The sequence below is a fragment of the Zalophus californianus genome, chromosome 16, assembly GCF_009762305.2.
Source record: "Zalophus californianus isolate mZalCal1 chromosome 16, mZalCal1.pri.v2, whole genome shotgun sequence".
NCBI classification, from domain to species: Eukaryota; Metazoa; Chordata; class Mammalia; order Carnivora; family Otariidae; genus Zalophus; species Zalophus californianus.
The window spans coordinates 41250879-41278826 of record NC_045610.1 but is presented as its reverse complement, the minus strand read 5'-3'; the positions used below and the strand labels follow the sequence as shown (position 1 = coordinate 41278826).

Genomic DNA, 27948 nt, shown 5'->3' with positions numbered 1-27948 from the left:
CGGATTTCCCCATCCGGGCCCCACCTTTTAAAGCCACGGCTCCATCTTTCTGGCTGGCCGTGTACACAAACCGGAGGACCCAGAGGGCCCTGGGTGCTGAGAGTGGGCACAAGTGGGCTGTGACAGGTGCATGTGGGATGTGGAACCACCGCCCGGGGCTCAGGAGGGACCCGGAGCTGGGACAGGGAGGATCCTGGGATGAAGCAGAGCCACTCACTCGGGAGTGGGCTGGACACGGCGCTCGTTGGGCAGTCTCTGTGTGCCAGGCACCATGTCAGACCCTTTCTGTAGCTTCGGCGGGGCTATTATTATTCCCATTTTACAGATAGGGCAACGGAGCCCAGAGGAGCTAGCTACTTACCCAGGGCCCTACAGCTAACCAAGTGGCAGAGCCAGGGTCTGAACCCAGGTCAGTGGGACTCCAAAGCCTTGATGTCCTCTCCTCTGCGTCACCTGCCTGACGGGGCCTGGCTTCCTCCCAGACTTCCTTTTTCCTTGGTTTCTTGTGTGGCAGAGTGGGGTTAAGGGGGGTGGGGAGAAATGGGTTATCCTCTCCTCCCCCCAGTACCAGGACTTGGGTCCATTCCTCTTCCCAGGAGCTGCTTGGAGATGCTGCTTCTCCTTCTCCTCCTCCTCCTCCTCCTCCTGCTGCTGCTGCTGCCCCTGGACATCCTCCGGCAGCGGCAGCCCCAGGATGCCCGGCTGTCCTGGCGTGCTGGCCTCCAGCGCCGTGTGGCAAGGGGGGCCCTGTGCTGGGCAGCTGCCTGGCAGCAGCGGAGACTAGAGCAGAGCACCCAGCGTGCAGGCCGGAGCCAGCAGCAGGCCCTGAGGTGGTGTCTGCAAGGAGTCCAAAGGCCCCGCGGTCCCCTCTGGAGGACCACAGGTGTGTTTCCAAGGGTCTGGGGAGGCAGCCCAAGCAGAAAAGCCACAGGAAATCAGATTCCAGAACCTGAGGACTTCCCTTCTCCCCTTCTACTGCCAGCCCAGAGGGGCCCAACACAAAGACCCTACCCAGGCTCAGGGTTGTTCAAGATGCATGTTCCATTCCTGGGCCCCAGTAGCCTTGCCCCAGGCCTATGCCGGGTTCCTTCCTCAAGGGTCTTACCAATCTTGCCTGAAACTCTTGGGCAACTTTGGCTTCAAGACAAGTTTATGATGTCTTTGGGGCTACAGATACAAACACCTTCCGGAACCATCTCCCTCTGACCAAGGCTAGCCAGGCCCAGGAGGAAGAAAGTGGGGGGCAGCTCCTGCCCCCTATGTCAACCCAGTACTACGGGGAGGCCTCCCTGCAGGTAAACTGAGAAGGCTGGAGTCTAGCTCCACCAGAGACCCCTGCTTGCAGCCCCACCCTCCCATTGGGGTGGGCAAAGAACCCCCAACCTGGGGGCTCAGAGACTGGCTCAGGCCCAGGGCCGACACCCTCTCTCGTCTCCCCCCCAGGCCACCTTGCTGGGTCTGGCAGCCCTAAGCAAGGCCTACCCAGAAGTGCTGGCTCCAGGAGGCATTGCCTGTGTGACCCCTACATCCCCCTGGCCTCGCCCTCTCCCCTGGCCTTGGCACGCCCTGGGCCAGGTTGTTAGGGCCCCTGGGGCCAAGCACCCTGGGGCCCTGCTGCTAGAGGCACTGAGGTCCCCAGGGCTGCGAGCACTGGAAGCTGGGACAGCCACCGAACTCCTGGATGTCTTTTCGGGCCTGGAGGCCGATGGCGAAGAGCTGGCTGAAGCAATGGCTGCCGGGAACCCAGGGCCGCCTCTCCCCAGGAGGGCGGCGGAGCTGCGGGAGGCCCTAGAGCTGGGGCCCCGAGGACTGGCCCTCCGACTCTGGCCAAAGCTACAGGTGGTGGTGACTCTGGACGCAGGAGGCCAGGCAGAGGCTGTGGCTGCCCTGGGGGCCTTGTGGTGCCAAGGGCTAGCCTTCTTCTCGCCCGCTTACGCCGCCTCTGGAGGTCAGCAGGACTCAGGGCCAGTGAGCTGGGGGCAGGGGTCAGAGGCCACACAGCTAGCTGCCAAGTAGTGAGCCCTACACAGTCACCTCATTTAACGCCCCCAACAGCAGCAGCTCCATTTTACATGTGCAGAAACTGAGGCTCGTGGAGGTTACGAGGCTTGCGCAGATTCACCCAGCGCCAGCATTTACCCAAGGGTCTGCCGCCCCCAGAACCACTGCCTCTTCCCAATCAGGGCCTTAGAGGCAGTGCACAGAGCCTGCAGGAGCTGGGAAGGAGGGGTGGAAGGGCAGCAGTGGGATCAGTTGCTCAGAGAATCGGGGCCTGGCGTCGAGGGTGAGGGGCTGTTCCCTAGCAGAAAGCAACAGCACCACCAGTGGAAGGGCTGCTTGCTCCCCACAGGGCTCGTGGGCCTGAACCTATGGCCAGAGCAACCCCGTGGGCCCTACCTTCTGCCCCCTGGAGCTCCTTTTATCGAGCTGCTCCCAGTCAAGGAAGGAGCCCAAGAAGAGGCTGCCTCTACTGTCCTGCTGGCCGAGGCCCAGAAGGGCGAGGAGTACGAGCTGGTGCTGACCAACCACACCGGCCTCACCAGGTGATCACCTGCCGACTCCCAGGTCACCTCAGGCCCTCTGTGACCCTACTGAGGGCCAGGGACATGAGCTAATGGGCCCTTGGGCTAAGCTCACCACCACCACTACCTTGTCAGGTGCCGCCTGGGTGACGTGGTACAGGTGGTTGGTGCCTACAATCAGTGTCCAGTCGTCAGGTTCGTCTGCAGGTAGGTGACCCCCCAGGGGAGCTGAGGGGCTGTCCTTGTGCCCTAGGCCCTTCTGCCTCTCCCTTCCTCCTCTCCAGGCTGGGCCAGGCCCTGAATGTGCGGGGAGAAGACATTCAAGAGGACGTGTTTTCTGAGGCCCTGGGCCGGGCCGTAGGGCAGTGGCCAGGGGCCAAACTGTTAGACCATAGTTGTGTGGAGAGCAGCATTCTGGGTAAGCTTCTCCATCAGCTCCTGCCCCTCCCCCCCCCCCCGTTCTTGAGTTGGCTGCACCCCCCGCCCATACCATACCCATCCTGAAGGAAGAACTCTAGGAAAGAGGTAAGACCCCGCCTCTTCTGCTCCTCACAAAAGTCCTTCCCCATGTCTAACTCCCATCCCTCCTGCTGCAGTCTGTCCCCCTTTCCTTTCCTCACCTGTTTCATAGCAACAGTTAGGCTTTGGCTTCCTCCCCATTTACCCCCCTCTCTGCCAAGAAATTGCTTTTCTCCCGTGAACCTCGGAGTGGGGTAGGACAGGCCGGGGCACAGACATTGGTGTTGGAAGCTGTCCTGTTCACAAAAGTATGTGTGCCTGGGGGTTTGTCTACAGATTCCTCCGAGGGCTCTGCTCCCCACTATGAGGTGTTTGTGGCACTAAGGGGGCTGAGGAACCTGTCAGAGGAAAATCGAGACAAGGTAAACAAGACAGGGACAGGATGTGACTCCATGTCCCCTTCACTCTGCATGCCCCCAGGTGCCCGGGGCACAGCGCAGGGATGGGGGGGGCGGGGAGGAAAAACTCCCTGGGGGCTCGGGGAGGGGAGAGATGAGGCCCACGGACACATGCACATGCATGAAACGCCTATCATGCACATGCTGACATCATCAGGTGCCCCACATCCACAGAGCCACACCCCAGCCTCACTCAGGCCGTTCTGTTCCCAGCTTGACCACTGCCTTCAGGAAGTCTCCCCCCACTACAAGTCCCTGCGGTTCCGGGGCAGCGTGGGCCCTGCCAGAGTTCACCTGGTGGGTCATGGGGCCTTCAGAGAACTCCGGGCCGCCCTTGCAGCCTGCCCCTCATCCCCCTTTCCTCCCGAGATGCCCCGGGTCCTCAGGCACAGGCATCTGGCCCAGTGTCTGCAGAGGAGGGTGTTGTCCTGAGCTGAGGCCTGCCCACTGGCCCATCCCCCTTCATAGGCCACCTCGCTCTTTCCTCTGAGGCCTCTCTGGATGAGAACCCTTGGCCAGGGTCTTTGACTCTGTTACCTGACAGTGGCTCATCAGAGCTGCCAGGCCCTAGGGAGGTCCAACCTAGTCAGCCCATGCTGAGCAGCTGACGTCAGCAGACGCCTGCAGGGGCCTGCCTGGAGCCCCGTGGCCCCCTCCGGAGGACACTGCTAGAGTTCCCGAACATGCCGATGCTCCCGTGTCATCCAGCCCAGTGCACTGCGCAGGCTGCAAGTGTTGGCAGTTAATGCTCTTGGAAGCCACCCTCTGTCTACAAGAAACAGGAGTTGGAGAAAAAGACCCCAGCATCATTGTCCCTCAGTGCGACAATTCTGAAGTGTATTCTGCTCCAGTTGCCCACAATGATAACCCTCTCAATAACACAGTTCTTACTGGTTTTCCTTCCTTCCATCCCTCCCATCCCCACTCCCTTATCTGCTTTCTAGGATCATCTCCCAAATAAACCTCTTGCACCAGATTCTTGACTCAGGGCCTGCTTATGGAGAAACTGTAATAGTCCCATTTGCTCTGTTTCTGCGCCGCCTGGCTCCCCCTCCACCTTCAGCTCTGGATACCAGGGCTCTCCCCCCACGCCCCACTCCAGGTTGGGGTAGGTCCCGAGTGTGTGTGCACCTCTTTCCACTCCAAGCTGATCCAAAATGTGGAAGGACTGCTCTCTAACTTCCCTTGCCCTGGCTTAGCACAGGTCCCTGTCTGGCCCAACACCCACAAATCACTTTCTTTTTTTTTTTTTTTTTTAAAGATTTTATTTATATATTTAACTGACAGAGAGAGAGAGACAGTGAGAGAGGGAACACAAGCAGGGGGAGTGGGAGAGGGAGAAGCAGGCTTCCCGCAGAGCAGGGAGCCCGATGTGGGGCTTGATCCCAGGACCCTGGGATCATGACCTGAGCCGAAGGCAGTCGCTTAACCAACTGAGCCACCCAGGCGCCCCCACAAATCACTTTCCTGGGTAGGGGCTGTATTGCAAAATCATGAAGTATCCCAACAGGGAGCAATCCCAGAGACCATGTGGCTTAACTGTCCATCTTACCCATGGGGAAACTGAAGCTTCATGAGGCTGTGAGGCTCACCCAAGGCCCCACAGCTCCTCCTAAGTAACATGGCCTAGTTCCCGATCAGTTGCTAAGTCTCCAATTCTGTCTCTGAATTACTTCAGAGATTACCCCATCCAAGCCACCCAGCCCCCCATCAGCCCCACGACTCCTTCCTGCTAAAACCTCCCATAGCTCCCCAGTGCCCACAGGATCGAGACCAATCAGCTGAGCCTGTAAGACCCTTTGACCCACCCTGGTCCTCACTTATCTGTCCAGCCACCTCTCCCCTATGAGGGAAGCCGCAACTATGACAATCACACCCTACTATCCTGCATGAGCTAAGCACTGTCACCTCCAAGTCTTTGCTCAACTTGTGCCTCCTGTGGAATGCCTTCTCCCTAAACTTACCTGACGGAAATCCACTTTGCATGCCAGGCCTTTTTGGGGTCCTTTCTCCCACTGAGCTATCATTATGCCGGGTTGCCTCCCCACCTGGACTTTGGAGCTCCAGGAAAACTGGGCCAGGTCCAATGCACACGGCTCCTCCAGGGCCCAGTGTAGGGCCTCGCAAGGAGCAGGTGCTCAACAGACATTCCCCGTACCCAAGAGAGACTCTGGTTCCGAGCTGGCACAGTCCTTCCCAGGGTGGCTCGCTCTTGGCGACTCCATCCCCCACTCCAGGCAGCCTGACCAGGAAGGAAACTGGGCAGGTCAGAGGACAGCACCAGGTTTGGCTGCTTTCTTCCCCCTACCCAGGCTCAATTTCCAAGATTTTCCACCTTGGAGGTTGGTGGAAGGAGCAGAGGGAAGGAGAGAGCGGGGTGGGGCGGGGCAGGGGCGGGGGGTGGGGTGGGGAGAAGGGAGAGGTGGCTAAGAAGTCTTTTCCATGAAGGAAGAGGGCTGAGGAGCCTGGCAGACCCCAGGGACAGCAACAAGGAGCAGAAGGGGGAGGCCTGCTGCCTGCCTGCCCTCCCCCCACCATACACAACACCATGTGGGGTGTGGGGCTTACAGCTGCCTTCTCTCCTGCCCTAATTAGCAGCTGCCCACCCCCCTCATTGTCCCAGGCCAGCGCCCCAGCCAAGGCCTCCTTTGTGCTCCCAGATTCCTGGGTGCAAGGTGGCCTCATTAGTGCCAGGAGACCGGCCCATCTCCAGGGAGCAGGCGGATGGACAAAGGGGACACCAGGGGCACAATGATCAAACTCCCGCTTCTGAGAGCCTTGGCGGCCATTCTTTGGGTCCAACCTGGAGACGGCCCCCCTGCAGGAGGCTAATCTTAGACTTGCCTTTGTCTGGCCCCAGAGTAGACGCAAGTACCCGTCTGTCCCCCACCACGTCAGAGCACTATAAACCCCAGGCTCTTGACTGGGGTCACAGTCAACGGCCTCAGAGTTCCTGGCTATTCCAGACCACTGCAGACACCTTTCCTGGCTACCCCACTCTGAGCTTCAGACACCATGAGCCTTCCCTCTACAAAGGTAAAGACCCAGGGAGAGAGGGGTGACTCATCATACCAGATGGGCAATGAGAATGCTTGCTCCGTGGGGTTGGCGGGGGCTGGAAAGAAGGCTGAGGTGTCTGCTCTTGGTCTTTTTCCATGTGGGCTCTGAGGCAGGGGACTGGGTGGAGCCTTGGCGCAGAGCCGGCCTGGGCTAGCACAGGACTGAGCACCTTCTCCTGAGACCTCGGGGGGCTGTGTTTGCACCTGTCTCGTGTCCCTCTCCTGAAACCTGCCCTGTAGGAATTATTTAATACCCGTTCACAAGGGATGAAGTTGTGTCCCCTGAGAGGGTAGGAAACAGGTCCGAAGCGACAGAGTGCAATTTCCCTGGCAAGGGAGCAGGCTGACAAGACAACTTGGAACCTGCCAGCCCTTGATTCGCACGTGTTTGTTCGGGGAGGGACTATACAGGGCCTCTGTTTCCCTGAGTGAACAAACTTCTGGTGCAGACAGGCTCACACACCCTGTTTTCAGGTGGAGTGGTAAGCGCTTTAATGGGGGTACGAGGGACTAAGGGTACCCAGAAAAGAGGGATTCACCCTGCCCAGGGGGGCCTCAAAGGGCTTCCTGGAGGAGATGCTGTGCTGGGGCTTGAGCAGGTAAAGGAGCCAGAGAGGAGCCCTCCTACAGAAGCAGCATTGCGCAGCGGTCGAGAAACCCGCGGACCGCGAGGCAGGCGCGCAGGCGGGGAGAGGCGCGGAGCCAGCTGGGCGGGGCCTGGGCGTAGGGGCTGGAGACGGGCGCGGCGGGAAGACCCCCAGCGCCTGGCCTCGTGTCTCCCTAGGTCCCCTGGGCCGCCGTGACGCTGCTGCTGCTGCTGGTGCTGCCGCCCGCGCTGCTGTCGCCCGGGGCCGCCGCGCAGCCCCTGCCGGACTGCTGCCGCCAGAAGACGTGCTCCTGCCGCCTCTACGAGCTGCTGCACGGCGCAGGCAACCACGCGGCCGGCATCCTCACCCTGGGCAAGCGGCGGCCCGGGCCCCCCGGCCTTCAGGGCCGGCTGCAGCGCCTCCTGCAGGCCAGCGGCAACCATGCGGCCGGCATCCTGACCATGGGCCGCCGCGCAGGCGCAGAGCCAGCGCCGCGGCCCTGCCTCGGGCGCCGGTGTCCCGCGGCCGCTGCCGCCCCCTCTGCAGCGCCTGGAGGGCGGTCCGGAGTCTGAGCCTTTGATCTTGCCCTGTTCTGGCCCTGCCCTCTCCTCGTTGTCCGCCCGGTGTCAGCCCTCAGAAAAAGGGCAATAAAGACGAGTCTCTTAATGTGGCCGGTCTCTGTTCTGTGTGGTCGCATCCTATCCTGCAGGGGGCGTGAGAGTCCTTCGAACTATAAAGAGCCCGAGCGCCTAGAAGCCTGGCGCTGGGGCACTTCGGCTCTGGCGTCTTCGAACTCGAAACACAGAGCCAAGGAATCGTGAGAGGAGGCCCCGTGGCACGGAGAGAACATGTTCATGCTTGGAGGGGAGGATGGGGGACAGACACGTCTCTCTCGATGCTCTGCTAGTCATTCTGTATCTCGGCCTTTACAGACAGACAGGGAAGGGAGGGAGAGCAAGGAAGGTTGCACAGAGGAGCGGAGTCTGGCTGGGACCGGATAGGAGCCAAGCTTGCCCAAAAGGGCAAGAATATAAGGTTCCACATGAATCTTCCAGAATGGCTGCTGCATGGGGGTTGACGGTGTGGGGAGCGGTGGGGCGTCGGAGGGGGAGACTGTCAGGTTCCTGCAGCCTGGATTTTGAAGGCCCTCGCAAATCATCAAGCTTTACATTTCATTCTGTACGTACCTGGGAGTCAGGAGAAGTTCTTAATCAGAGATGGGGCAAGATTTTCCTGCAACTTTAGCTGAATGCACCCTCCACCCCCAATTCATACGTTGAAGTCCTAACCCCCAGGACTTCATAAAATGACCTTATGTAGAAATAGAGTCATTGTAAATGTAAATAAGATGAAGTCGTACTGGAGGAGAGTGGACCTCTAATCTGATATGACTAGTGTCCTTATAAAAAGGGGGAATTTGGACGCACAGAAACGCACACAGGGAAAAACCATGTGAACATAAAGACAGAGGTGGGGTGATGCATCTATAAGCCAAGGAACACCAAAGATTTTCAGCAACCCACCAGAAGCTAGAGGACAGGCATGGAACAGATTCTCCTTCACAGCCTTCAGAAGAAACCAACCCTATCTCCTCTTGATCTTGGACTTCTATCCTCCAGAACTGAGACAATAAATTTCTGTTGTTTAAGCCAGTTTGTGGTACTTTGTTTAATAGCCCCAGGAAACTAATAAAACACCAAAAGTAGAGACACAGAAGGATGTGGCACTTTTAAGCAATCTAACAGCCTAGATAATACCCAGCTCAGACTCTGGGGGTGAGGATGAGGAGCACCAGCCTGAGATGAGTACCAGCCTATTTTCCCATTCTCACTGGCTTTAGCTGCTTCCTTCTGGGAAGCAGCCACCCTAAGCCACCACACTCATCTGCCCCTATAATTTTCTGCTTTTGTAGTGAAAATATCCCATGTCTGGTGTCATGTGGGTCCTTCTTGTTGCTGCACTGGTTCCATCTTGGAAAAGATGGAGACCAAAGACTGGGCGCCTGGGTGGCTCAGTCGTTAAGCCTTTGCCTTCAGCTCGGGTCCTGATCCCAGGGTCCTGGGATCGAGTACCGCATCAGCTCCCTGCTCAATGGGGAGTCTGCTTCTCCCTCTGTCGCTGCCCCTCTTCCTGCTCATGCACTCTCTCTCTCTCTCTCTCTCTCTCTCTGTCAAATAAGTAAATAAAATCTTTAAAAAAAAAAGACCGTCAGTACACCTTTGGAGATTTGCAAACTGACTCTGCCCACCTTGAAACTATCTTTCTTGTCCCCCAGCTTGCCTCCAGCCTCCTTCCCCACTTGAATGGCAGCAGAGAGAAGGAGGGTTAAAGCCAGACTACAGGAAGAGAGAAATTGCTCTCCAACACACTTACTGTGTACCAAAAACATGCATGATGCTATTAAATTCTCACAAACGCATGAGGTGAAAATTATTAGCTCCATTTTACAGATAAGGAAAGTGAGGCTTTAAGAGGCTAAGTCACACAATCAGTGAGCAGCAGAACTGGCATTCTACCCCATGGACTCCAAAGCTCTTTTCATTCACCCGGCTGCACTCTGAGGCAGAACTCGCTAGGGTGCCCAATCCAAAGTGAGGTACGATTGAGGGTTAAGCCATTCTAGAAGTTGAATTCCCAGCCTTCCTGCCGATCCTCCCACCAGCAAAACTGGTCTCTTTAACCCTTACTGTCACATACTGGAGCGCCGGAAACTGGGGTGCTGCAAAGCATCCCAACTCCAGCAGGCGGCACTGTGAACCAAACACCACTCCCAGCGTGGGCGGCGCGTGGGGAAACCCGCAGGGCGGAGCCACAAGGAGTCGCAAGGGAACCACGCGTGGGGGCGTGGCCACCCCGGGAAGAGGGCGTCTCTGCTACTCAAGCCCCGCCCCACCCCTTGGGTCTCGGCTCCAGGTGGGCGTGTCCCGAATTCTCTCTGGGAAAGACACGCGTGGGCCGCTCCCCTCTGGGAGGAGGGCCGCGGAGAAGGGTGAGGGTGTCGCTGGCGGCCCCTCCCCGTGCGGGCCACGTGGCGGGCGCGGGCCGAGCCCGGGGGGAAAGAACTTGGCCCGTGGGGAGGTGGGGGGACCGAGGCGGCGCCAAGCTGAGCCGAGAGCTGCTGGGTTCAGAGCAGAGAGGCAGCGGCGGCGGCGGCGCCGAGAGGAGGGGAGGAGGCAGGCGGGCACATGGGGCGCCCCGGCCCCGCCGGCAGCGCGCCCCCTCCCTCCCCGCCGCGCTGAACGCCCCCCAGCGCCGCGCCTCAAACCCCAGCCCCGAGGCCATGCCGGTCATGAAGGGGTTGCTGGCCCCGCAAAACACCTTTCTGGACACCATCGCCACCCGCTTCGACGGCACGCGTGAGTGGGGCGAGGCTGGGGCTGGGTGTTCGAGCTGGGGCCAAGTCGGCTTCGGCGCCGGCGCAGGTCTACTGGATGTGGTGAGACCCGAGGCCGCGAGAGTCGAGTTGACCGTCTAGGAACTCCCGAAGCCGCGGGAAAGGAACAGGACTGGGAGAACACGGCGAAGGGAGGCGGGAAAAGGGCCAAGAGTGCGGGGGGCCAAGGTTAGGGGTGTGACTGGAGTCAGGAAAGGCTCTTTGAGCCGCAAAACGGAGGAGAGGCCTTGGCAGCCGCCTGCTCCCAGGCAGAGCTCTGTTGGGAGCGTGTGTGGGGGTATTCGAGACGCAGAGGTGGGACGAAGTGGTCAGACGCTCAGGAGTCTACTTCTAGAAGGCTCCAGCATCTCCTTCCCCCAGAAAAAAAAAAGAAAGAAAGAAAAAGAAAAAAGAAAGAAAAAGATCAGACTTCAGCAGCACCTAGCTTGGATTAAGGTCACGCGCCCCCAAATCTTGGCGCGTTTGTGTCTGAGGGAGGTGAGGCAGGCGTAGGGGGGTGGTCCTGTGACGGAGGGAACTCTCTGCTCGCCCACCCCCAGTTTGGATTCCAGGTTCAGCACCTTGGACAGCCACACTCCTTTCCAGCCTCTTCTCCCGCCTTTCTCTTTTCCTACTTTGGAGCAGAGAGATCCCCCCCCTGCCCCCTTCGGGCACCCTGACCAATATCTGGAAAGTGGGGGGAGCGATACCCGCGGGCGGAAACCGAGCCGCCGGAGCCCTAGCCGCCTCCCCACTCTCCCCCCACAGACACCTCCCTTGTTTCCATAGCTCCCATCACCGGGGCAACAGGCCCTGGGATGGAAGAAGGAGGCTGCTGCCCAGGGCCCAGAGCTTCCCAGGCACCTTCAGTCCCCATCAGCCTCTCCACCCCCACACACTCACCCCTCTTAGCTCCCAGCACTGGTTGTGTCTCAGGCCCCTTCCCTCAGCTGAGACTCTGCCCCTGGATGGCCCACAGAGCCCCCCTGTGGCTTCCACCCATTGGAGCCAGAGGAAGCCAACTCAGGTTCTGCTCCTGGGGTTGCTGGATTAAAAACTTCCTTGCCCAATATGCTGTCAGACTTTGAGCACTGGGACAGACCCCCTGAAATTGCCTAAAGAGATGCTAAAAAGAAGACCTTTCCTGGAAGGCAGAGAATGAGGACTCTACTAATCACTGTCTCCCTCCCCCAACAGAGGAGATTTGTGAGTTTGTATAATATCCGTCTTCTGGTTTCCTATCAGTAAAATGGGTGTGATATCACCAGAATCTCTGCCCTGTCTACTCTCTAATAGGAGGACCAGATAGCGGCTATGCATGTGTTTTGAAAGCTGTGGGAACGTGGGGGAGTCGTTTTTAACTTCTCAGTATAGCACTTAGTATGTGCCAGGCTTTGTTCTCCCCAGGTAACTCACTTTCACAAACATGTCATGTGAGGAAGATATATTATGCCCCACTTTGCAGATAAGAAAGCGGAGGCACAAAAGAGCTCATTAACCCTTGTCCAAGGTTACAGTGGGAAAGTGGCAGAGGTGTCATGCTGGAGCCCATGCCCTTACTACTATAGCTCCCCTGTAATAGCTCACCAGCTTGAAGGCAGGGGGAAGGACCGCATGACCCAGTGGTCCCTGTCCTGGTTCTAAGCCATCCTTAAGTCTTTGTCCTTTTGCTCTATCTCTTCTTACTCTCATTTCAGAATAGTCCAAAGGGGATCCAGTAATCACATGGAAGCCTGGGAACCTTCTGGCTCTGTGACCTCTGACCACAGCTTGGGGGAGGTACTGCCCACCTTGAAGCTAAGCTCCCCTCCTGGCCTTGACCTAACCTTGACCTCTTCTTCCCACAGACAGCAACTTCCTGCTGGCCAACGCACAGGGCCCACGGGGCTTTCCCATTGTCTACTGCTCTGACGGATTCTGCGAGCTCACAGGCTACGGCCGCACTGAGGTCATGCAGAAAACCTGCAGCTGCCGTTTCCTCTATGGTCCAGAGACCAGTGAGCCAGCCCTGCAGAGGCTGCACAAGGCCCTGGAGGGCCATCAGGAGCACCGGACTGAAATCTGTTTCTACCGAAAGGATGGTAAGGGGGCCTGGCCCGCCCTGTAGGCCTGCACAGATCCTGGCCCATACGCAGAGTCCACCTGGCACGGTGGAAGCCTGAGTGCTGGTCCCCACACTGCCACAAGCTGACTATGACCCTGAGTGCATCCCTGATCCTCTCTAGGCCTTGCTTCTCCCATCGGGAAGGGAAGGAGTCAGCTGACATAATCTCTGGGGTTCTTTCCATCTCTAAACCTTTCCCAAGCCCTTTGACCATGCCCAAGAACCTTGTGTGGTAAAGGGGACAGGGGTGCCGTGGGCTGCTCACCCTCTCCTTCTGTCTCTCCACATCTACAGGCTCGGCTTTTTGGTGCCTCTTGGACATGATGCCCATCAAGAATGAGATGGGAGAAGTCGTGCTTTTCCTCTTTTCCTTCAAGGACATCACTCAGAGTGGAGGCCCAGGACTTGGCTCCCCAGGAGGCCATGGGGACAGTAATCATGGTAACTGCAGGTCTGGGGAGGAAGCATGAATGGTCAGAGGTTCTTGCTGAAGGTCACACAAGACATCTCCTTACCTGGTCTCGTGGGATGTGCCCCCACTTATCTCTGCACCCTTCTTCCCAACAGAAAACTCCCTTAGCAGGAGGGGAGCCGGCTCGAGACTCCGATCTGCCAGGAGGCAGAGCCGTACTGTCCTACACCGGCTGACTGGCCACTTTGGCCGCCGGCGCCAGGGAGGCATGAAGACCAATAATGTGAGTCCTGTCTCCACCCCAACATCTCCCAGCTGCGATTCTGAGGCGCCCTTGCTAATGTCTCCCTGCCTGTCTGATCTCCCTCCAGTGGCTTGTTCCTCTGTCCACCCATTTCTCATGGGCGACTTTTTGTTGTGTCCCATGTGCCTTCACATCTTCTTCCAACCCCATCTCCCTTGCTTCCTTATGATTGACATTACTTTACTCTGACAATGTCATAAGGGCAGGGATCTAGCAGCAATTATATCACCTACCTCTGAATGATAGTGTTACCTCATGGGGGGGGTGTGAAATCACAAACTATGGTTCTAGGGAGAAAGCCCCCATTAGGGTCCTGGTATCTAGCCCTAGGACCCTGATAAAGCCACGGGATCAATTCTCCAACCCTCTGTGTAGTTTGTGGGGGCTACAGGGAATGGGGTGTGCTGTGCCAGCCTCCCTTCATCTCTGGGATATCCCCATACCCCACAGGGACCCCAGATTCCAAGCAAAACTTGAGGGAGAAGTTAGTGACCCCTAGGTGAGGGGAGGTCTAAGGCATGTGCCTGATTTGTCATAATCTCCTTCTCAAGCAGGGTGAAGGTCAAGCCATATAAGTACCTCCCACAAAACATGATTGATCAAAAGGGGGCCCGAGCAGTAGACTGGCAGAGGAAGGAAGTGTCAGGCGCCAGCCCCTGAACCCCCTTCCCACACCTTCTATCTCCTCTTGTGGTCATGCCTGCAGCGCCCACTCCCCCCTTCCCCCTCCCCTGCCTCTCCCTTCCCTAAGCTTTGGCTCCCCTTTCCCTTAAATGTCCCCAACCGCCACCCCTCTCCCCCTAGAACGTGTTTGAGCCAAAGCCATCAGTGCCTGAGTACAAGGTGGCCTCCGTGGGGGGGTCCCGCTGCCTCCTCCTCCACTACAGCGTCCCCAAGGCCGTGTGGGATGGCCTCATCCTCCTCGCCACCTTCTACGTTGCGGTCACCGTCCCCTACAATGTCTGCTTCCTGGGCGATGATGACACCCCCATCACTTCCCGACACACCCTTGTCAGCGACATTGCCGTGGAGATGCTCTTCATCCTGGGTCAGACCCTCTGCCCCACATACCCTGGCGGGTGGGCTGGGGGGACCCACTCATCCAAGCTTCGCTCCATCCTGAGCCTGCAGGATCCAGGCATTCAGAGCCCAACCATTTCTGGGTCTTTAAGTCATAATGGTCCAAATGCCCTGAACCCCAAGCCCTGCTGCCTTTAGACCACTCCTCCCTAAAGAGCAGCCAGAAGCCCAATCTGTCTTCCCCATTCCTGCCTCCAAACCCATTCTGGGTCTCAGGCTTATTCCCAGCTTGCTCAGTTCCTTGGTAAACCTAGTAACGAAACCCCCTAGTAACAGCCTCTTGCACCCCCAGATATCATCCTGAACTTCCGCACCACCTATGTGTCCCAGTCCGGCCAGGTGGTCTCTGCTCCTCGTTCCATTGGCCTTCACTACCTGGCCACCTGGTTCTTTGTTGACCTTATTGCTGCTCTGCCGTTTGACCTGCTTTATGTCTTCAACATCACCGTGGTGAGTGACCCCCGGCCCCCCCGGCAGCCCAGCCTCCCAAATTCAGCGCAGCATCTCGCACTAAGGGAACCCCAACCCAGACTCAGCCCTTCCCATCCATCCATCTGCAAGTAGTCGTCAGGCCCCTGCTGTGGGCCGAGCCCCATGCTAGCTGCTCAGAAGGAGCTGGGAGGGTCTGTGCTCTCGGGGAGCTCAGCTCACAATCACTGAGGGAAGCTGAAACAAATGAAAAGCTAACTAGGGCTACCAAGGCGGCGTTGGTCTGACGCCAAATGAGTGGTACTTTTCACATTTTTATTTAACAAACAACTGATGAGCATTTAGCTGTCTGCAAAGCACTGTGTGGAGCATGGTCACTGTGGGGGAAAGGGACAAGGATTCGGCCTCCAGGCAGCTAAGCTGGTGAGGGGGCAGGACTGTTGGAGGGGGCAGCAGGAACAGAAGAGGTGAATGGAGAGGAAGATGGGGGCTGGGCACGGGGCTAGCTGATCTTGGAGTTCCAGGCAGGAAAGTGGGCATGCATGCAAATGATCTGATGATCTGAAATCTAGCCAGTGCCTGGGAGGCCAAGGCACCCCACCTGGGACAAAAGCTCAGGTGGTCTGGGAAGAATTCTTGCAGGAGATAGAGCAGAGCTAGACCCTAGAACAGAAAGCAGGATTTGGCTGACAGGGGATGGGGAGAGAGCATTGGGGGGGAGCATAGTAAGCCAAGACATGGAGGTGGAGGCTGTGGGGTGGGTTTGGAGGCACAAAGTGCCAGGACCTGGGTCCTCCCATCTCTACGGGGACTGCCTGGAGGTGCCTTGGGTGGTCAGCTTTGCAGCCAGCCAGCAGATAGCAGGTGCTCTCTCAAGTCCAGGGTGAAGGAGTCCCACCCTGTGTCCCCAGACTCCCTTGGCTGTTGGGTGGGGAGGTGGAAAGAAGTTTCCCTGTGCGCTCCGCTCTCTGCCACACTCAGCTATAGCAGGAAACCACCTACACGCAGCCGGATTTAACTAGCCGCCGACGGGCTGTGGGCCTCTTCTCCTGCTCCTGGCTGCGCACACGGGTGTGCACGCTCCCACACACGTGCCTGTGTGTATGTCTGCCCTGAGCTCCGGCCACGCTGAGCAGAGCTACCCACCCCTCCCCGTGAGCGCACTCTCCCATCCCATGCCTCCCAGGCTGTGTCAGCAGGCAGACAGCTGTCCCTGGGGAGAGGGAGAGCTGCAGGGAGGCCCCTGTCCCTCCTCCCAGGTAGTCCTGCTCCTCTGGTACCTTCGGGGCCACTTTTCATTTACTAAGTCCTTTCACGCACATCATCTTATTTGAGTCTCACAGTAACCCCTCCGGGCAGATTCTCTTTTTCAGAGGTAGACGCAAAGGCTCAGAGAGGTTAAGCAGCTTGCCACAGGTCACAGAGCTAGAAGTAGCAGGCAGGAGATTGAAACCAGGTCTCCAGACTCCTAGTCTATCCCTCGTTCCACCACACCACCCTGCTTCCCAGGAACACAAGGCCCCCGAGTGGATGTGGTGGCACAAGGGGAGATGAGGAGCAGTGCTGGGCTGGAGGGCGGCAGAGCAAAGATAGAGGGTGAGTAGGCACAGAGAGAGCTGTGGACTGAAAGGAGCCAGGCCTGGGACATTCTGGTCCAAGGAGAAGGAGAGGAGGGACCCAAGAGAGTGAGGCACCGGGGCAGGTGACTAGAGGCAGCCCTGAAGGATTCAAGTCTGGAGGCAGAAGCTCTGGGAGCTGGGGGCAGGCGTTAAGCCCTGGAGACGGTCCATGTGGAGGAAGCAGGGCCACCTCCTTTCCAGCTCCTTTACCTAAAATTAGAGAAAAGGACAGGAGGTGGCTCAGGAGCTGTGTAGGGCCAAGACTATGGGGGATGCTGCTAGGGGCTTCTGGAAGGGCCTTCATACTAAGTTCCCTAGGCCCTGCCCCAGAGCCCCCAGCCCTGGCTTCCAAGCTACCCCTACCCAGAGTACCTGCTCCTCTTCTCTAAAATTCAGAAGGCTAATCGAAGCATTAATGACCACAGTGAAAACAGTCATAAGTGGTATTTTTGGTAACACTTACAGGATGCTTATGAGGTGCCACTAGCTCCATCAGCCCCCACCCAGCCCCACAGGGGCTAAGACCTCAAAGTCCAAAGCTGAGGCTCCCTCAATTCCTGGTCTCCTTCCCTCAACATTCCAGCATGCCCCTCTCATCTGCAGCTGACCCACCCTGGGAACAGCCCCTAACCTTCCCCAGTCCCCAGGCCTCTTGTCTGGTCCCACTCTCCCTTGCTTCTCTGTGTCTCGAGGGATGGCTCCCTTCACAGATGCTGTCATCGCCGACAACCAGCTCTCGCCCGCAGCTGATTGTGCCTAGGACTTTGGGGGTGTCAAGCAGGGACCAGAGATCACTCCCTACCTCTGACCAGGACTTGCTTTTTCACCAGCCTACGGTGCTAGGAGGCAGCACAGCACAAAATGGACTTGGGTAGCTGCTCAGAGGGAAGTCCCAGCTCCATCGTTTCCTCGGTGTGTGACCTTGAGCAAATCACTAGCCTCTCTGAGCCTTAGTTTACTCATCAGCAAACTGGGAACAGTGATGATAATTGAACTGAAGGCGTGAGTTTTTTCATGAGGATTATAAATGCTTAGCCCAGTGCCTGATGCATAAAGCAAGTACTTATATAAGTAAGCCAGTCCTCGCGGAGCAAGTGTTAGCCTTTATTAGCTTTGGTATTATTCTCTCCCCGCTGCATTCCCTGGTCACCTTCTCAGGACAGCAGGGCCGTTGTTCCTGCTGCAGCTTCCCCTGGCTCTCGGGCATCTGGTGACAAGGCGCTGGGAGGGGTCCTGGGGGGCTCCGAGGAGGTGTGCCCGCTGACAGCCTCCCCCGCCGCTCTCCCGCAGACTTCCCTGGTGCACCTGCTGAAGACCGTGAGGCTGCTGCGGCTGCTGCGGCTGCTGCAGAAGCTGGAGCGCTACTCACAGTGCAGCGCTGTGGTGCTCACGCTGCTCATGTCCGTCTTCGCACTCCTCGCCCACTGGATGGCCTGTGTCTGGTACGTCATCGGCCGCCGGGAGATGGAGGCCAATGACCCGCTGCTCTGGGACATCGGTGAGCCAGGCTTCCACTGACACCCATCTCCCTGCCCTGTCCACACAGACCCCCAAGTGGATGCCTCCCCCGGCACCACCCCTACCAGCCCACGTTCTTCCCTCCATCCAACAAACGTGCATTGAGCTCCTTCCCGGTCAGGTGTGGGAGTACTGAATTGAAGACCAGGGGTGGGACCGGGTGACCTCACAGCCTAGCAGGGGAGCCAGACCAGTGACAGGCAATCAAAACAGTACAGGAAACACTCTGATGGTGGGGAGGGTGTTTGGGGCAGAGGGAGCAGTACCCTGCCTGGACCCTGTCCGGGGCTCCGCACTGCCCTCAAAATCAGGTCCGCACTTGGTCCACACCCTGCATAGCCCTGCAGGCTTCTCTCTCCCCACCTGGCTTCCCTTTCTCCCTTGCGCCCTCTGCTGCGGCCACACCGGCCTCCTTCCACCCCCTGGGCTGTACTGCTTTCTCACAATGGCCTTGAACATGTTTTCCTCTCAGGAATCCTCTCCTTTCCCTCCTTCCCCTAGGTGCCTTTTCTATTCCTTGCAATCTCCACTAAAACCCTCTGTCCTAAGGGAGCCCTTCGGGAACCATACCCCCCCCCAACTGGGTTGGCTCTCCCTAACCCATTATGGCTCCTGGATGCCCTATACTTCCCTTTGAGTAGCTCACTGCCCACCTGCAATTTATTTCATGTGTCTTTCCCCTCCAGACTCTTAAGTTCCACCAGGGCAGGGAGAATGTCTGGCGGGTCAAGTGCCTGCACCCTGTACACAAGGGGTGCTCAATAAGCTATTAGAGAGCCCCCACTTCAAACAGTCAGCAGCTCAGCAGCTTAGCCTTGGTTACTGCAACTGTAACCAGTTCACTGTGGGGAGTCCCACGCCCAGGCTGCTCCTCACATTTCCTGTGCCTGCGGGTGCAAACCTCCCCTCGCCTCTGTAAATACTTGCCCAAGGTCAAGCGCAGGCAGCTCAGGGAAAGCCAGCTTCCCCCCCTCACCCCCCACCCGCCCAAGTGCAGCTGCGCCTTGCCTCCCTCACCCCCCAGGCTGGTTGCATGAGCTGGGCAAGCGGCTGGAGGAGCCCTACGTCAATGGCTCGGCGGGCGGCCCGTCGCGACGCAGCGCCTACATCGCTGCCCTCTACTTCACGCTGAGCAGCCTCACCAGCGTGGGCTTCGGCAACGTGTGTGCCAACACCGACGCGGAGAAGATCTTCTCCATCTGCACCATGCTCATAGGCGGTGAGGCCGGGCCTGCCAAGCCCCGGGGTGGCCCTGCTAAGCCCAGCGTGCAGCTGGGGAAACGGGCTCAGAGAAGGCAAGCTGTCCACCCACGTCCAGACAGTCGTGCATTCATTCATTCATAGCCGTTTCCTCAGCACCTACTACATGCTGGCCCTGGGGGGCATGCCACACAAAAGGCGTAGCCTCTTGCAAAGGGGATGGGAAGCCCAAGTTCATGACCTAGTGTGGGGGGGGGAGGGGCAGGAGAGGAGCATCAGGTCTGGCCCCTCCCTGCCCCCCCAACCCAAGCCTACTGGCTCTCCTGCCCCTCCTTCCCCGGGAACCCAGAGCCGCGGAGGGCGCGGGAGGAGGCGGAGGGGGGGGGCCGCCCCTCACGGGCTGCCCGCTGCCGCCGCTGCAGCGCTGATGCACGCCGTGGTGTTCGGGAACGTGACGGCCATCATCCAGCGCATGTACTCGCGCCGCTCGCTCTACCACAGCCGCATGAAGGACCTCAAGGACTTCATCCGCGTGCACCGCCTGCCGCGGCCGCTCAAGCAGCGCATGCTCGAGTCCTTCCAGACCACGTGGGCCGTCAACAGCGGCATCGACGCCAACGAGGTAGTGCGCTGGGCTCCCGCGGTGGGGAAGGAGCGGCGGCCGGCGGCTCGCGGGGGCGCGCACCCACCCAAATCCACATCCCTTCCCCTTTGCGCTGGAATACGGGAGCTGAAAGGGAGCTCAGGCCTCAGCTAATGCCATCCTCCCCTCAGCCCGCATTTCCTGAGCACTTGCTTTGGGCCAGCCTCTGTGCTGGACACAGGGAGTTCAGAGATGATGACACTCAGCCCTTGTCCTCAGGGAGACACCAGCTGGGTGAGGGAGGCGGGCAGGTAAAAAAAAAATTACGCAGTGATTGGGGCTCTGCTGGAGGGAGGCCTGGAGGAGTCAAGGAAGGTGGCACAGAAGAGGGGACGTTGTGAAGGGCAAGAAGGAAATCAGCCTGCTACCAGAGGCCATTCCAGGCAGAAAGAGCATTAGGAACAGAGGTCCGGAAACGTTGACGTAAAAGAGCAGGGCGAGTTCAGGGAACTGAAAGTCTTTCAGTGAGCCTTCAGGAATGGGTGTGTGAGTGCTGTGGAGGGAGGAGGGAGACAGGAGTGCAAGAGACGGGGCTGGGGAGGCGGGCCAGCTCAGCTCATGGACGGTCTTGAATTTAGATTTTATCCTGCAAAACTTTTAGGCTGGTGAGTGGCCTGGGGCTCTAGGAGGTGTTTCTAAGAATAGGAGCCATGGGACCCGGTGCTCAGCTGGTTGCCAGGAGAGGAGCTCAGAATGAGTCCCAAGGTTCCTGGTTTGGGCAAAGGGGTGTGATGGAGGCATCGCAGGAGGAAAGTTGGACTTCGGGGTGAAAATGACCAGGATGAGGGTGTGGTGCTCGTGGGAGATCCAGGTGGAAGCTGCTCCATGGGTAGATGAAAACACAGGTCTAGATCCATGTGCAGGACTCCGGGCTCACCAGGAGTAGGGAAGTCATGGAGCTGGTTGCCATGATGCAGGAAGAGTATGGAAAGTTACAAGAGGAGCCTGGGGAGGAAAGGGGGAGAAGGAGAGATGAGCAAGCCAGGGTGGTCTAGGGGCTCCATAAGATGAGGTTGGCTCTGTGAACGTTAAGTTTGGTTGCTTGAAAGTCATTGGTAATGTTCAAGGCCTAGTGTAACCCTGCATCTTTCCAGATGAGGATACAGAGGCCCAGAGAAAGCAAATGGATTGCCCAAGGTCCACAGGGATTTAGGGGCAGAGCTGACTTCTAGTTTCCTGCCTCTTGCTTGAAAGGCTGACCCACCAGGGCTGGTCCTTGTGTGGGGTTGAGGAACCAGGACATGTGAGTGACCACTGCACATGGTCATGGGCAGTGGACAGACAAGAAGAGACCTAGTCTCTACTCCAGAACTTGGGTTGGGAGGTCCACACACAAGCAATATTGAGGTTTGACACACACGGGTCTTCCTGAAGGTCAGAAAGGGGTCACTTCGAAGCAAAGGGCAAGTTGGAGCTCTCCCCTTGGAGACAGCTCAGCACATTTGTAGAACTCAAGTAGCAGCTGTAGGGGGGCGGCTAGAATGACCTATGCCCCTTATGCAGTTACTGCGTGACTTCCCAGACGAGCTGAGAGCTGACATCGCTATGCACCTGAATCGGGAGATCCTGCAGCTGCCGCTGTTTGGAGCGGCGAGCAGGGGCTGCCTGCGGGCCCTCTCCCTGCACATCAAGACCTCGTTCTGCGCTCCAGGCGAGTACCTGTTGCGCCGTGGGGATGCCCTGCAGGCACACTACTACGTCTGCTCCGGCTCGCTTGAGGTGCTTCGAGACAACATGGTGCTGGCCATCCTGGGTGAGGATCCCACCACCACCTACTATCTACCCCGGAACCTTGCCCCAGAGGCCTTCAGTGTGGCCAGGAATCTAGGGACTGGGTTACGCCTAGTGGATATGTGGAATTCCTGCTGAGGAGTCCTCTTTCCTGGTCCCTTCACCCTACTACCATCCCCTTTCCACCATACCCTCGGACCCTCCCCTAATCCCATTGACCATCAACCCTCCCCCAGTGACTCTCCCCCAACTCAATTGGTCCTTTCCCACTGCACCATCTCCCAACTCCATTGACCCTTCCCATTGACCCTCAACTCCATTGACCTTTATCCTTTAACTGATCCCTCTGGCCATTCTTTACTGATCACCCAATTCCATTGGTTTTACTGACATCCCCCATTCCCTGTCTCCCAACTTCATCTGTCATTCTCACTGACTTTTTCCCAACGCCATTGATTATTTCCACCAGTCCTATTGATTGGTCCATCTTTGACCACACTCCAAGCACACTGACTGCCTGTCAAATCCATTGACCGCCTCTCACTTGATACCCTTGTGGTCCCTCTGCCCCAGCTGACTGTCCGCATCCCTTACCCACAGGGAAGGGGGACCTGATTGGGGCAGATATCCCTGAGCCGGGGCAGGAGCCTGGGTCCGGGGCAGGCCCAGGCTGCGTGCTGAAGACCAGCGCTGACGTGAAGGCACTGACCTACTGTGGCCTGCAGCAGCTGAGCAGCCGAGGGCTGGCTGAGGTCCTGAGGCTCTATCCTGAGTACGGGGCTGCCTTCCGGGCTGGCCTGCCCCGGGACCTCACCTTCAACCTGCGCCAGGGCTCTGACACCAATGTATGTAGACCCCCTATGGCCTCCATCTCCTCTAAGGTCCCCTCCTTCAGAGCAGAACCACCCCCCCCCCCGCCCCTGCAGCCCGAGAGAGAGCCTCACGCATCTCCTTCCACCCTGACAAAATCGTTTCTCAATCCCAGGCACCCCCTTCCATTGTCCCTTCCATGCTTGACATCTTCCATCCCTACCTGACCCTTCTCCATTGGCCATCACCCAACCCCATGGACCATCTCTCACCACTTGTACTTCCAACTCCTCTGACCCATCATGTCCTGTCAGCCACCCCTCAGCCTCCCTCCAGACTCCTCAGAGGGCCCTCACTTTGGAAACAGTCCCCCTCGTGGGCTCCTCCTCTGTCAGGTCTCTCTCTGAACTGGGGCATCATGCCCTGGGTTTCCTCTTCTGCACTCACCAAATATGTCCTGAGCCCATTTTGGCTTAGACTCTGGGCCTTTGTCTTTCACTGCTTTTCGGATTGACTTTGCCACTCAGATGTCTCTGAGTTGGAGGTGGAGTTGGAGGGATCTCTGACTCAGTTCCACAGAAAGGACCCCATTCTCAAAGCCCACAGCTTTGATGGGTAGGACTAGGAAGTGCTGCAGCAGGGGAGGGGGGAGGTGTGAGTCACCTCGAACCCCCCTGTGTCCCCACAGGGCCTCAGCCGCTTTTCCCGGTCTCCTCGCCTTTCCCAGGTAACACCACCTTCCTGGGTAGGGTTGAGGTTACATGGGGGAGAGTCTGGGAGCTGGGGGCACCTTTCCTTGGCTCCTTTGCTGTGGGAGAAGGGAGGGGGATGGCGAGCAGCATCTGCCAGTGAAGGCTGTAGCTTAATGAAGGGGCCTATTGTTCACTGTCCTGACATCAGCCGCCCTCTGCCCACAGCCCCGCTCGGAAAGCCTCGGCTCCTCCTCAGACAAGACCCTGCCATCCATCACAGAGGCTGAGACTGGGGTGGAGTCTGGGGGTGGTTCTAGGCCCCGCCGGCCCCTCCTGCTGCCCAACCTCAGCCCAGCACGACCCCGGGGCTCCCTGGTCAGCCTCTTGGGCGAGGAGCTGCCCCCATTCTCAGCCCTTGTCTCCTCCCCTTCCCTGTCCCCAACCCCTTCCCCTGCCTTGGCTGGCCGGGGTCACAGCCCCTCCCCTCATGGCCCCCCCAGGGGCTCTGCTGCCTGGAAGCTCCCCCAGCTTCTCATTCCCCCACTGGGAACCTTTGGACCTCCGGACCTCAGTCCCCGGTGAGACGCCAGCCTCCCCTGCCTTCCCCATACCCCTGCTGGCTTCTAGAACCTTCTCTGGGCTCTGTCCCCAGCATTCCAACCAGTGCTCATCCAGTGCCCATCCTGTCTCTGCCCCATCTGCCCATCCGCCCTTCCTGATCCACCACACTTGCAACCCCACCCCTCTTTGACCGCCGCTCCTCCCCATCTCCCTGGCACTGCTGTCCCCGGTTACCCTCTGCCTGCTCTGCTCTGGCCCTTGCCCTCTCCCCATGGGACTGATGATCACTGCCCCCATCCCAGGATAGTGGATGGCATCGAGGACTCTGGCAGCACAGCGGAGGCCCCTACATTTCGATTCAGCAGGAGGCCTGAGCACCCTAGGCCCTGCTCACAGGCCCCTCCTTCAGGTAAGGGCCAGCCACAGACTTCACCTCTCAGTCATCCATTCATGTGCCATCCACCCATTCCCTTCAGCCATCCATTCCACATGTAGTAAGGGCTGACCACGTGCTGGGCTCTGTGCTGGGCGTACACAGATAACCCAGACCTGGCCTACATCCTTAGTGAGCTCCCAATCCAGTGGGGGACAAAACTGTGTCCTGGGATAAATGATTCCAGAACAGGGTGTTAAGTACCATGACCGAGACAGGAACAAGGCTTTGAGGTACAAGAGGAGGGCACCCCTAACTCTCCTTCTTAGAGGAGGGGACACTTGTGCTGGGTCTTAAAGGCTGGGCAGGAATTTGAGGGGTGGAGCAAGGCAGTTGCTGGAAGCCATAAAGGCAGGAGAGAAGAGCATATTTTGTTCAGGCGCTAAAGAGAAGCTTCTGCGTATAGAGCTGGGGCAGCGGTAGAGGGAAGAGGGCAGGGAAAGTTATAGGGCCTTGAAACCGGCTTGAAGAGTCTGGGTTTCCCATCACCCTGATCCCAGAGCTCCCTCTCCCCTTGTTCTCTGCCTGCCCAGCAACAGGAGGGGACCCAGACCAGGCTGTGGACTCCTGCCCCCCACATTCACCCTGCATCCCTTCACCCCATTCTGCCTGCAGGGATCAGGCCCAGCCAGGAACTGGCCACGGAGGCTGAGGAGATGAAGGAAAAGGTCTGCAGGCTGAACCAGGAGGTGGGTGGGGGCTGGCTCCTCCCCTCCAACCTTGGAAAATACCATCTTGGGAGATGTGCCTCATAGAAGAGCATTTCAGGGTTTAGACCCAGAGTCCTGAGTTCACATACTCACACTAGCTGGGTGACCTTGCGCAAGTCCCACAACGACCCTGAACTTCAATTTCCTCGTTTAAAAATGGGGAAAAGAATATGTTTTTTGCCAGAGTCGTTGAGGATGAGGTAAGAGCACACCCATGCCTGGCCAGTCCCTGGCCCACTGTAAGCACTCAGTGACCCCTTCTGCTCCTTCCCAGCTGCTTCAGGTCCTCCCGCCTGTGAAGAGCGCCTCTCCTCCCTCCACCACCGTCGGGTTCTCTCCTTTAGGGACCTGCCCCCTACCAAGTCCTTTTCTTTACCCCAGCCCTGGGAAGTGGATGTTCAGCGAACGTAGGGGGCAGAGGACGGGGTGGGGGGAGGCCTTCAGCCCTGGGAGAGCTGGATCCTAGTGTCTGAACCCTGGTCAGGAAGAGCCCAGATCTTATATGGCAAGGCTCTGCCTGTGCCTCCTCCCCGGGGATCTCTGAGCTGTCACCAGGGCACTTTGTCAAGCCCAGCCCTTTGGGAGTGGGCCTTCCCTGGGTTTTGATAAACATCGGAGGCATCCCAGGAGGGCAGCCCCTGGGCTGGGTGGGCCTTGGGGATGGGGGCAGGACCAGGCCCCAGTTTAGCCATCTGGAGGGCCAGTCCCACTTGGGTCACAGTTCTAGGCTTGGTGATTCCCACACTTGAGTGTCTGCCGGCACCATTAAGATGGGGACTCCTGAGCCTCACCCAATTTGGAATGTCTGGGGTGGGGCCCAGGAATCGGCATTTTGACAAGTTTCTCAGTTGATTCTGTACTCCCTGAAATTTGCTAAGCCCTGAATAGACACAGTTGAGTGTGTGTGTTGGGATCACCTGAGAATAAGCCTGGGTCTGTCACCTCCAGCTTTGTGGCCTCTTCGAGGCCCATTTTTCTGCCTCTTATAAAAGTTGGGGGGGAGGGTGTTGCAATAGTCACAGTCCCAAATCCTTTCTGGAAAGAGGATGAGTATTTACATCTTGACAAAGATAACCCCTGCCCTGCCCTGCCTTTTTCTCAGGCTGGGAAAGAGTTTTGTAAACCGTGTATGGGGGGTGCATCTAGGAGAGTGGTCGTTGTTGTGACACCTGGGGAACAATTTGTTATGTTTTCAACAGATCTCCCGTCTCAATCAGGAAGTGTCTCAGCTGAGCCGGGAGCTTCGACATATCATGGGCCTGCTACAGGCCAGGCTGGGTCCCCCGGGCCACGCAGTAGCCTCGGCTCGGCCCCCAGACCCTCCTGGTCCCCAGCTGAGGCCTCCATGCATCTCTCCCTGTCTATCTGGACCACTGCCTAGCCTCCAGGATACTACTCTCGCTGAGGTCCACTGCCCGGCCAGTGTGGGGACAGCAGAGATGGGGGCCACACCCCCCAACCTGAGACCCTCCGTGCTATCCCCCTATCCCTCAGAGCCTGAGTCTCTGGGACCCTCCCCAGTGCCAGAGGCCTCACCTCCAACCCCAAGCCTCATGCGGCAGAGCTTTCGGTCCAGGCCAGACACGTTCCACTGACCCAGGCCCTGGGCCCAGGCCTGTCTGGGGTGGGCACTGCTGCCTGCCCTCCAGGGAGGGGCTGGGCCCCTTGGCCTCCTGCCTCGGGTCAGCAGCCACTAGCTGGTCTGGTTGGCTCTGCATTCTCTGGACTTTTTTACAAAGCCTGGTCACTTCTGACCCTGTTCCCTTTTCTAAACCTTCCCCTGTCCTTCCCCTCTGTGAGGGGAGCCACCTGAGGCTGTGGAACCCAAAAGGCATGAGACGGAATGCAGTGCCGATTAGGCCGGGCGGATGACATGTCCTGCTTTCTCCCCAGGACCCGGAGGCAGGTAGATATGGCGGAGCATCGGGGGCTGGGGGAGGGTCCCAGATCCAGTGCAGGAAGTGACGGCAGAGGCAAGAGCAGGCAGGATCTTGGTGTCTAAGACAAGAGGGACAAATTGCAGATTCCACTGCACAGATAGCTTCGTGATATCGTGAGGCCTTCTGTCCCAGCCCCCCGTCCCCCGGGCTCTGCTGGAGACCTTGGAAGCAATGTCATCTTGAGAGGGATGAGGTTTGAGATGGCTGGCATCTGAGCAACCCAAGACTCCTTAGACCTCCCACTACCAGCCCGGGCTGGAGGGGCTCACCTCGTCTCTCAGCCCACACAGGAAACAGATGATGACCCCCCAGATATGTATTCTTCTGTTCTCATGGCTTTTTTTTTTTTTCAAAATATGAATGAGTTGCTAGCACTAAAAATCAGGAGAGTTCATATAAATATCCAGATATTCCAGCTTCTCTAAATATATATATATATATGGGGAGTTCTGGCAATCCTGGGCCAACATTCCACCTGGCAATAATCAACATGGTGTTGAGTGGCCACCGTCCTCTTGCGATGGGGCCTCTCGAGATCATCTCCTGACACTGAGCTAGCTTTTCTCATTTGAATTCTTTGGTCTCTGTAGGTATTTGGGTTTGCAGTTCCTGCCTTAGAGTGTCCTCCCAGGTTCCTCTGTTCCAGCGGGTGCTTTTTGGGCCCAGCAATGTTTGTTTTTTTTTTTAAGATTTTTAAATTTATTTATTTGACAGAGAGAGAACAGCAAGAGAGGGAACACAAGCAGGGGGAGGGGGAGAGGGAGAAGCAGGCCCCCCCCCACGGAGCAGGGAGCCCGATGCGGGGCTCGATCCCAGGACCCTGGGATCATGACCCCAGCCAAAGGCAGACGCCCAATGACTGAGCCACCCAGGCGCCCCGGACCCAGCAATGTCTATTTCTATACCTGCGCCTGGGCCTCTCAACATCTGTTTCTGTCTTTCTGCAGGCTGTCCCTGAAGGTGGTCTCTTCTGCTGCCAGCAACTTGAAACAGTCCCCACAGCACTCTCTATCCCTCCGCCTGCACCAGACCTCAGTCAAGCCTGTTCTTCCCACATCCAGCTAGGTCTCACTCAGGGCCCTGACTTCTCACAAACCCACCCTGGTCTCCAGCTCTCCCTTACCACCCAACACCCAGGGCTCACTTTTGGATAGGAAATAAACGCTTTATTTTTGTAGTTGTTGGCTCTGGATGTTTCTGGGGGTTGGTCTGAGAGCCCCAGGACTTTGGAGGAGCCTACAGGGCAGTCACTCCCCACCACACCCCGGGGCCCTGTTGTCTCTAGGAAGGGCAAAGGCACCAAG

At 57.9% G+C, this 27948-nt stretch overlaps 3 protein-coding genes and 1 long non-coding RNA gene across 6 annotated transcripts; 3 read left to right on the top strand and 1 right to left on the bottom strand.

Moving 5' to 3' along the window:
• Window positions 1-20: 20 nt before the first annotated feature.
• On the top strand, window positions 21-4408 carry GHDC (GH3 domain containing). Of its 3 annotated transcripts, none has more exons than XM_027626155.1 (10): window positions 21-126; window positions 326-409; window positions 597-883; window positions 1174-1295; window positions 1702-1948; window positions 2351-2543; window positions 2658-2729; window positions 2807-2940; window positions 3318-3403; window positions 3653-4408. In XM_027626155.1, the coding sequence occupies exons 3-10, from the start codon at window positions 610-612 to the stop codon at window positions 3869-3871; spliced, it is 1347 nt and encodes a 448-aa protein (XP_027481956.1). In that variant the 5' UTR covers window positions 21-126; window positions 326-409; window positions 597-609; the 3' UTR covers window positions 3872-4408. The 3 variants fall into 3 exon arrangements, with proteins under 3 accessions (XP_027481956.1, XP_027481954.1, XP_027481955.1); XM_027626153.1 differs by having other exon boundaries at window positions 1444-1948; XM_027626154.2 differs by lacking the exon at window positions 326-409 and having other exon boundaries at window positions 40-126; window positions 1444-1948.
• Window positions 4409-6343: 1935 nt separating this feature from the next.
• Window positions 6344-7774, top strand: HCRT (hypocretin neuropeptide precursor). Its single transcript, XM_027568124.2, has 2 exons — window positions 6344-6475; window positions 7283-7774. Exons 1-2 carry the CDS (start codon window positions 6455-6457, stop codon window positions 7655-7657), a joined length of 396 nt encoding a protein of 131 aa, XP_027423925.1. The 5' UTR covers window positions 6344-6454; the 3' UTR covers window positions 7658-7774.
• Window positions 7775-10059: 2285 nt separating this feature from the next.
• KCNH4 (potassium voltage-gated channel subfamily H member 4) lies at window positions 10060-27801 on the top strand. The gene is made up of 17 exons (XM_027626201.2): window positions 10060-10441; window positions 12306-12539; window positions 12857-13003; window positions 13130-13257; window positions 14083-14326; window positions 14651-14808; window positions 17697-17904; window positions 18949-19143; window positions 19547-19746; window positions 21271-21520; window positions 22099-22343; window positions 22997-23035; window positions 23226-23578; window positions 23864-23970; window positions 24610-24683; window positions 25904-26610; window positions 27592-27801. The coding sequence occupies exons 1-16, from the start codon at window positions 10366-10368 to the stop codon at window positions 26297-26299; spliced, it is 3054 nt and encodes a 1017-aa protein (XP_027482002.2). The 5' UTR covers window positions 10060-10365; the 3' UTR covers window positions 26300-26610; window positions 27592-27801.
• LOC113939705 lies at window positions 20341-23607 on the bottom strand. The gene is made up of 3 exons (XR_003525323.1): window positions 23568-23607; window positions 22756-22939; window positions 20341-20712 (listed from the first exon to the last, which is right to left on the bottom strand). It is a non-coding gene; the product is annotated as an uncharacterized LOC113939705 (long non-coding RNA).
• Window positions 27802-27948: the final 147 nt, after the last annotated feature.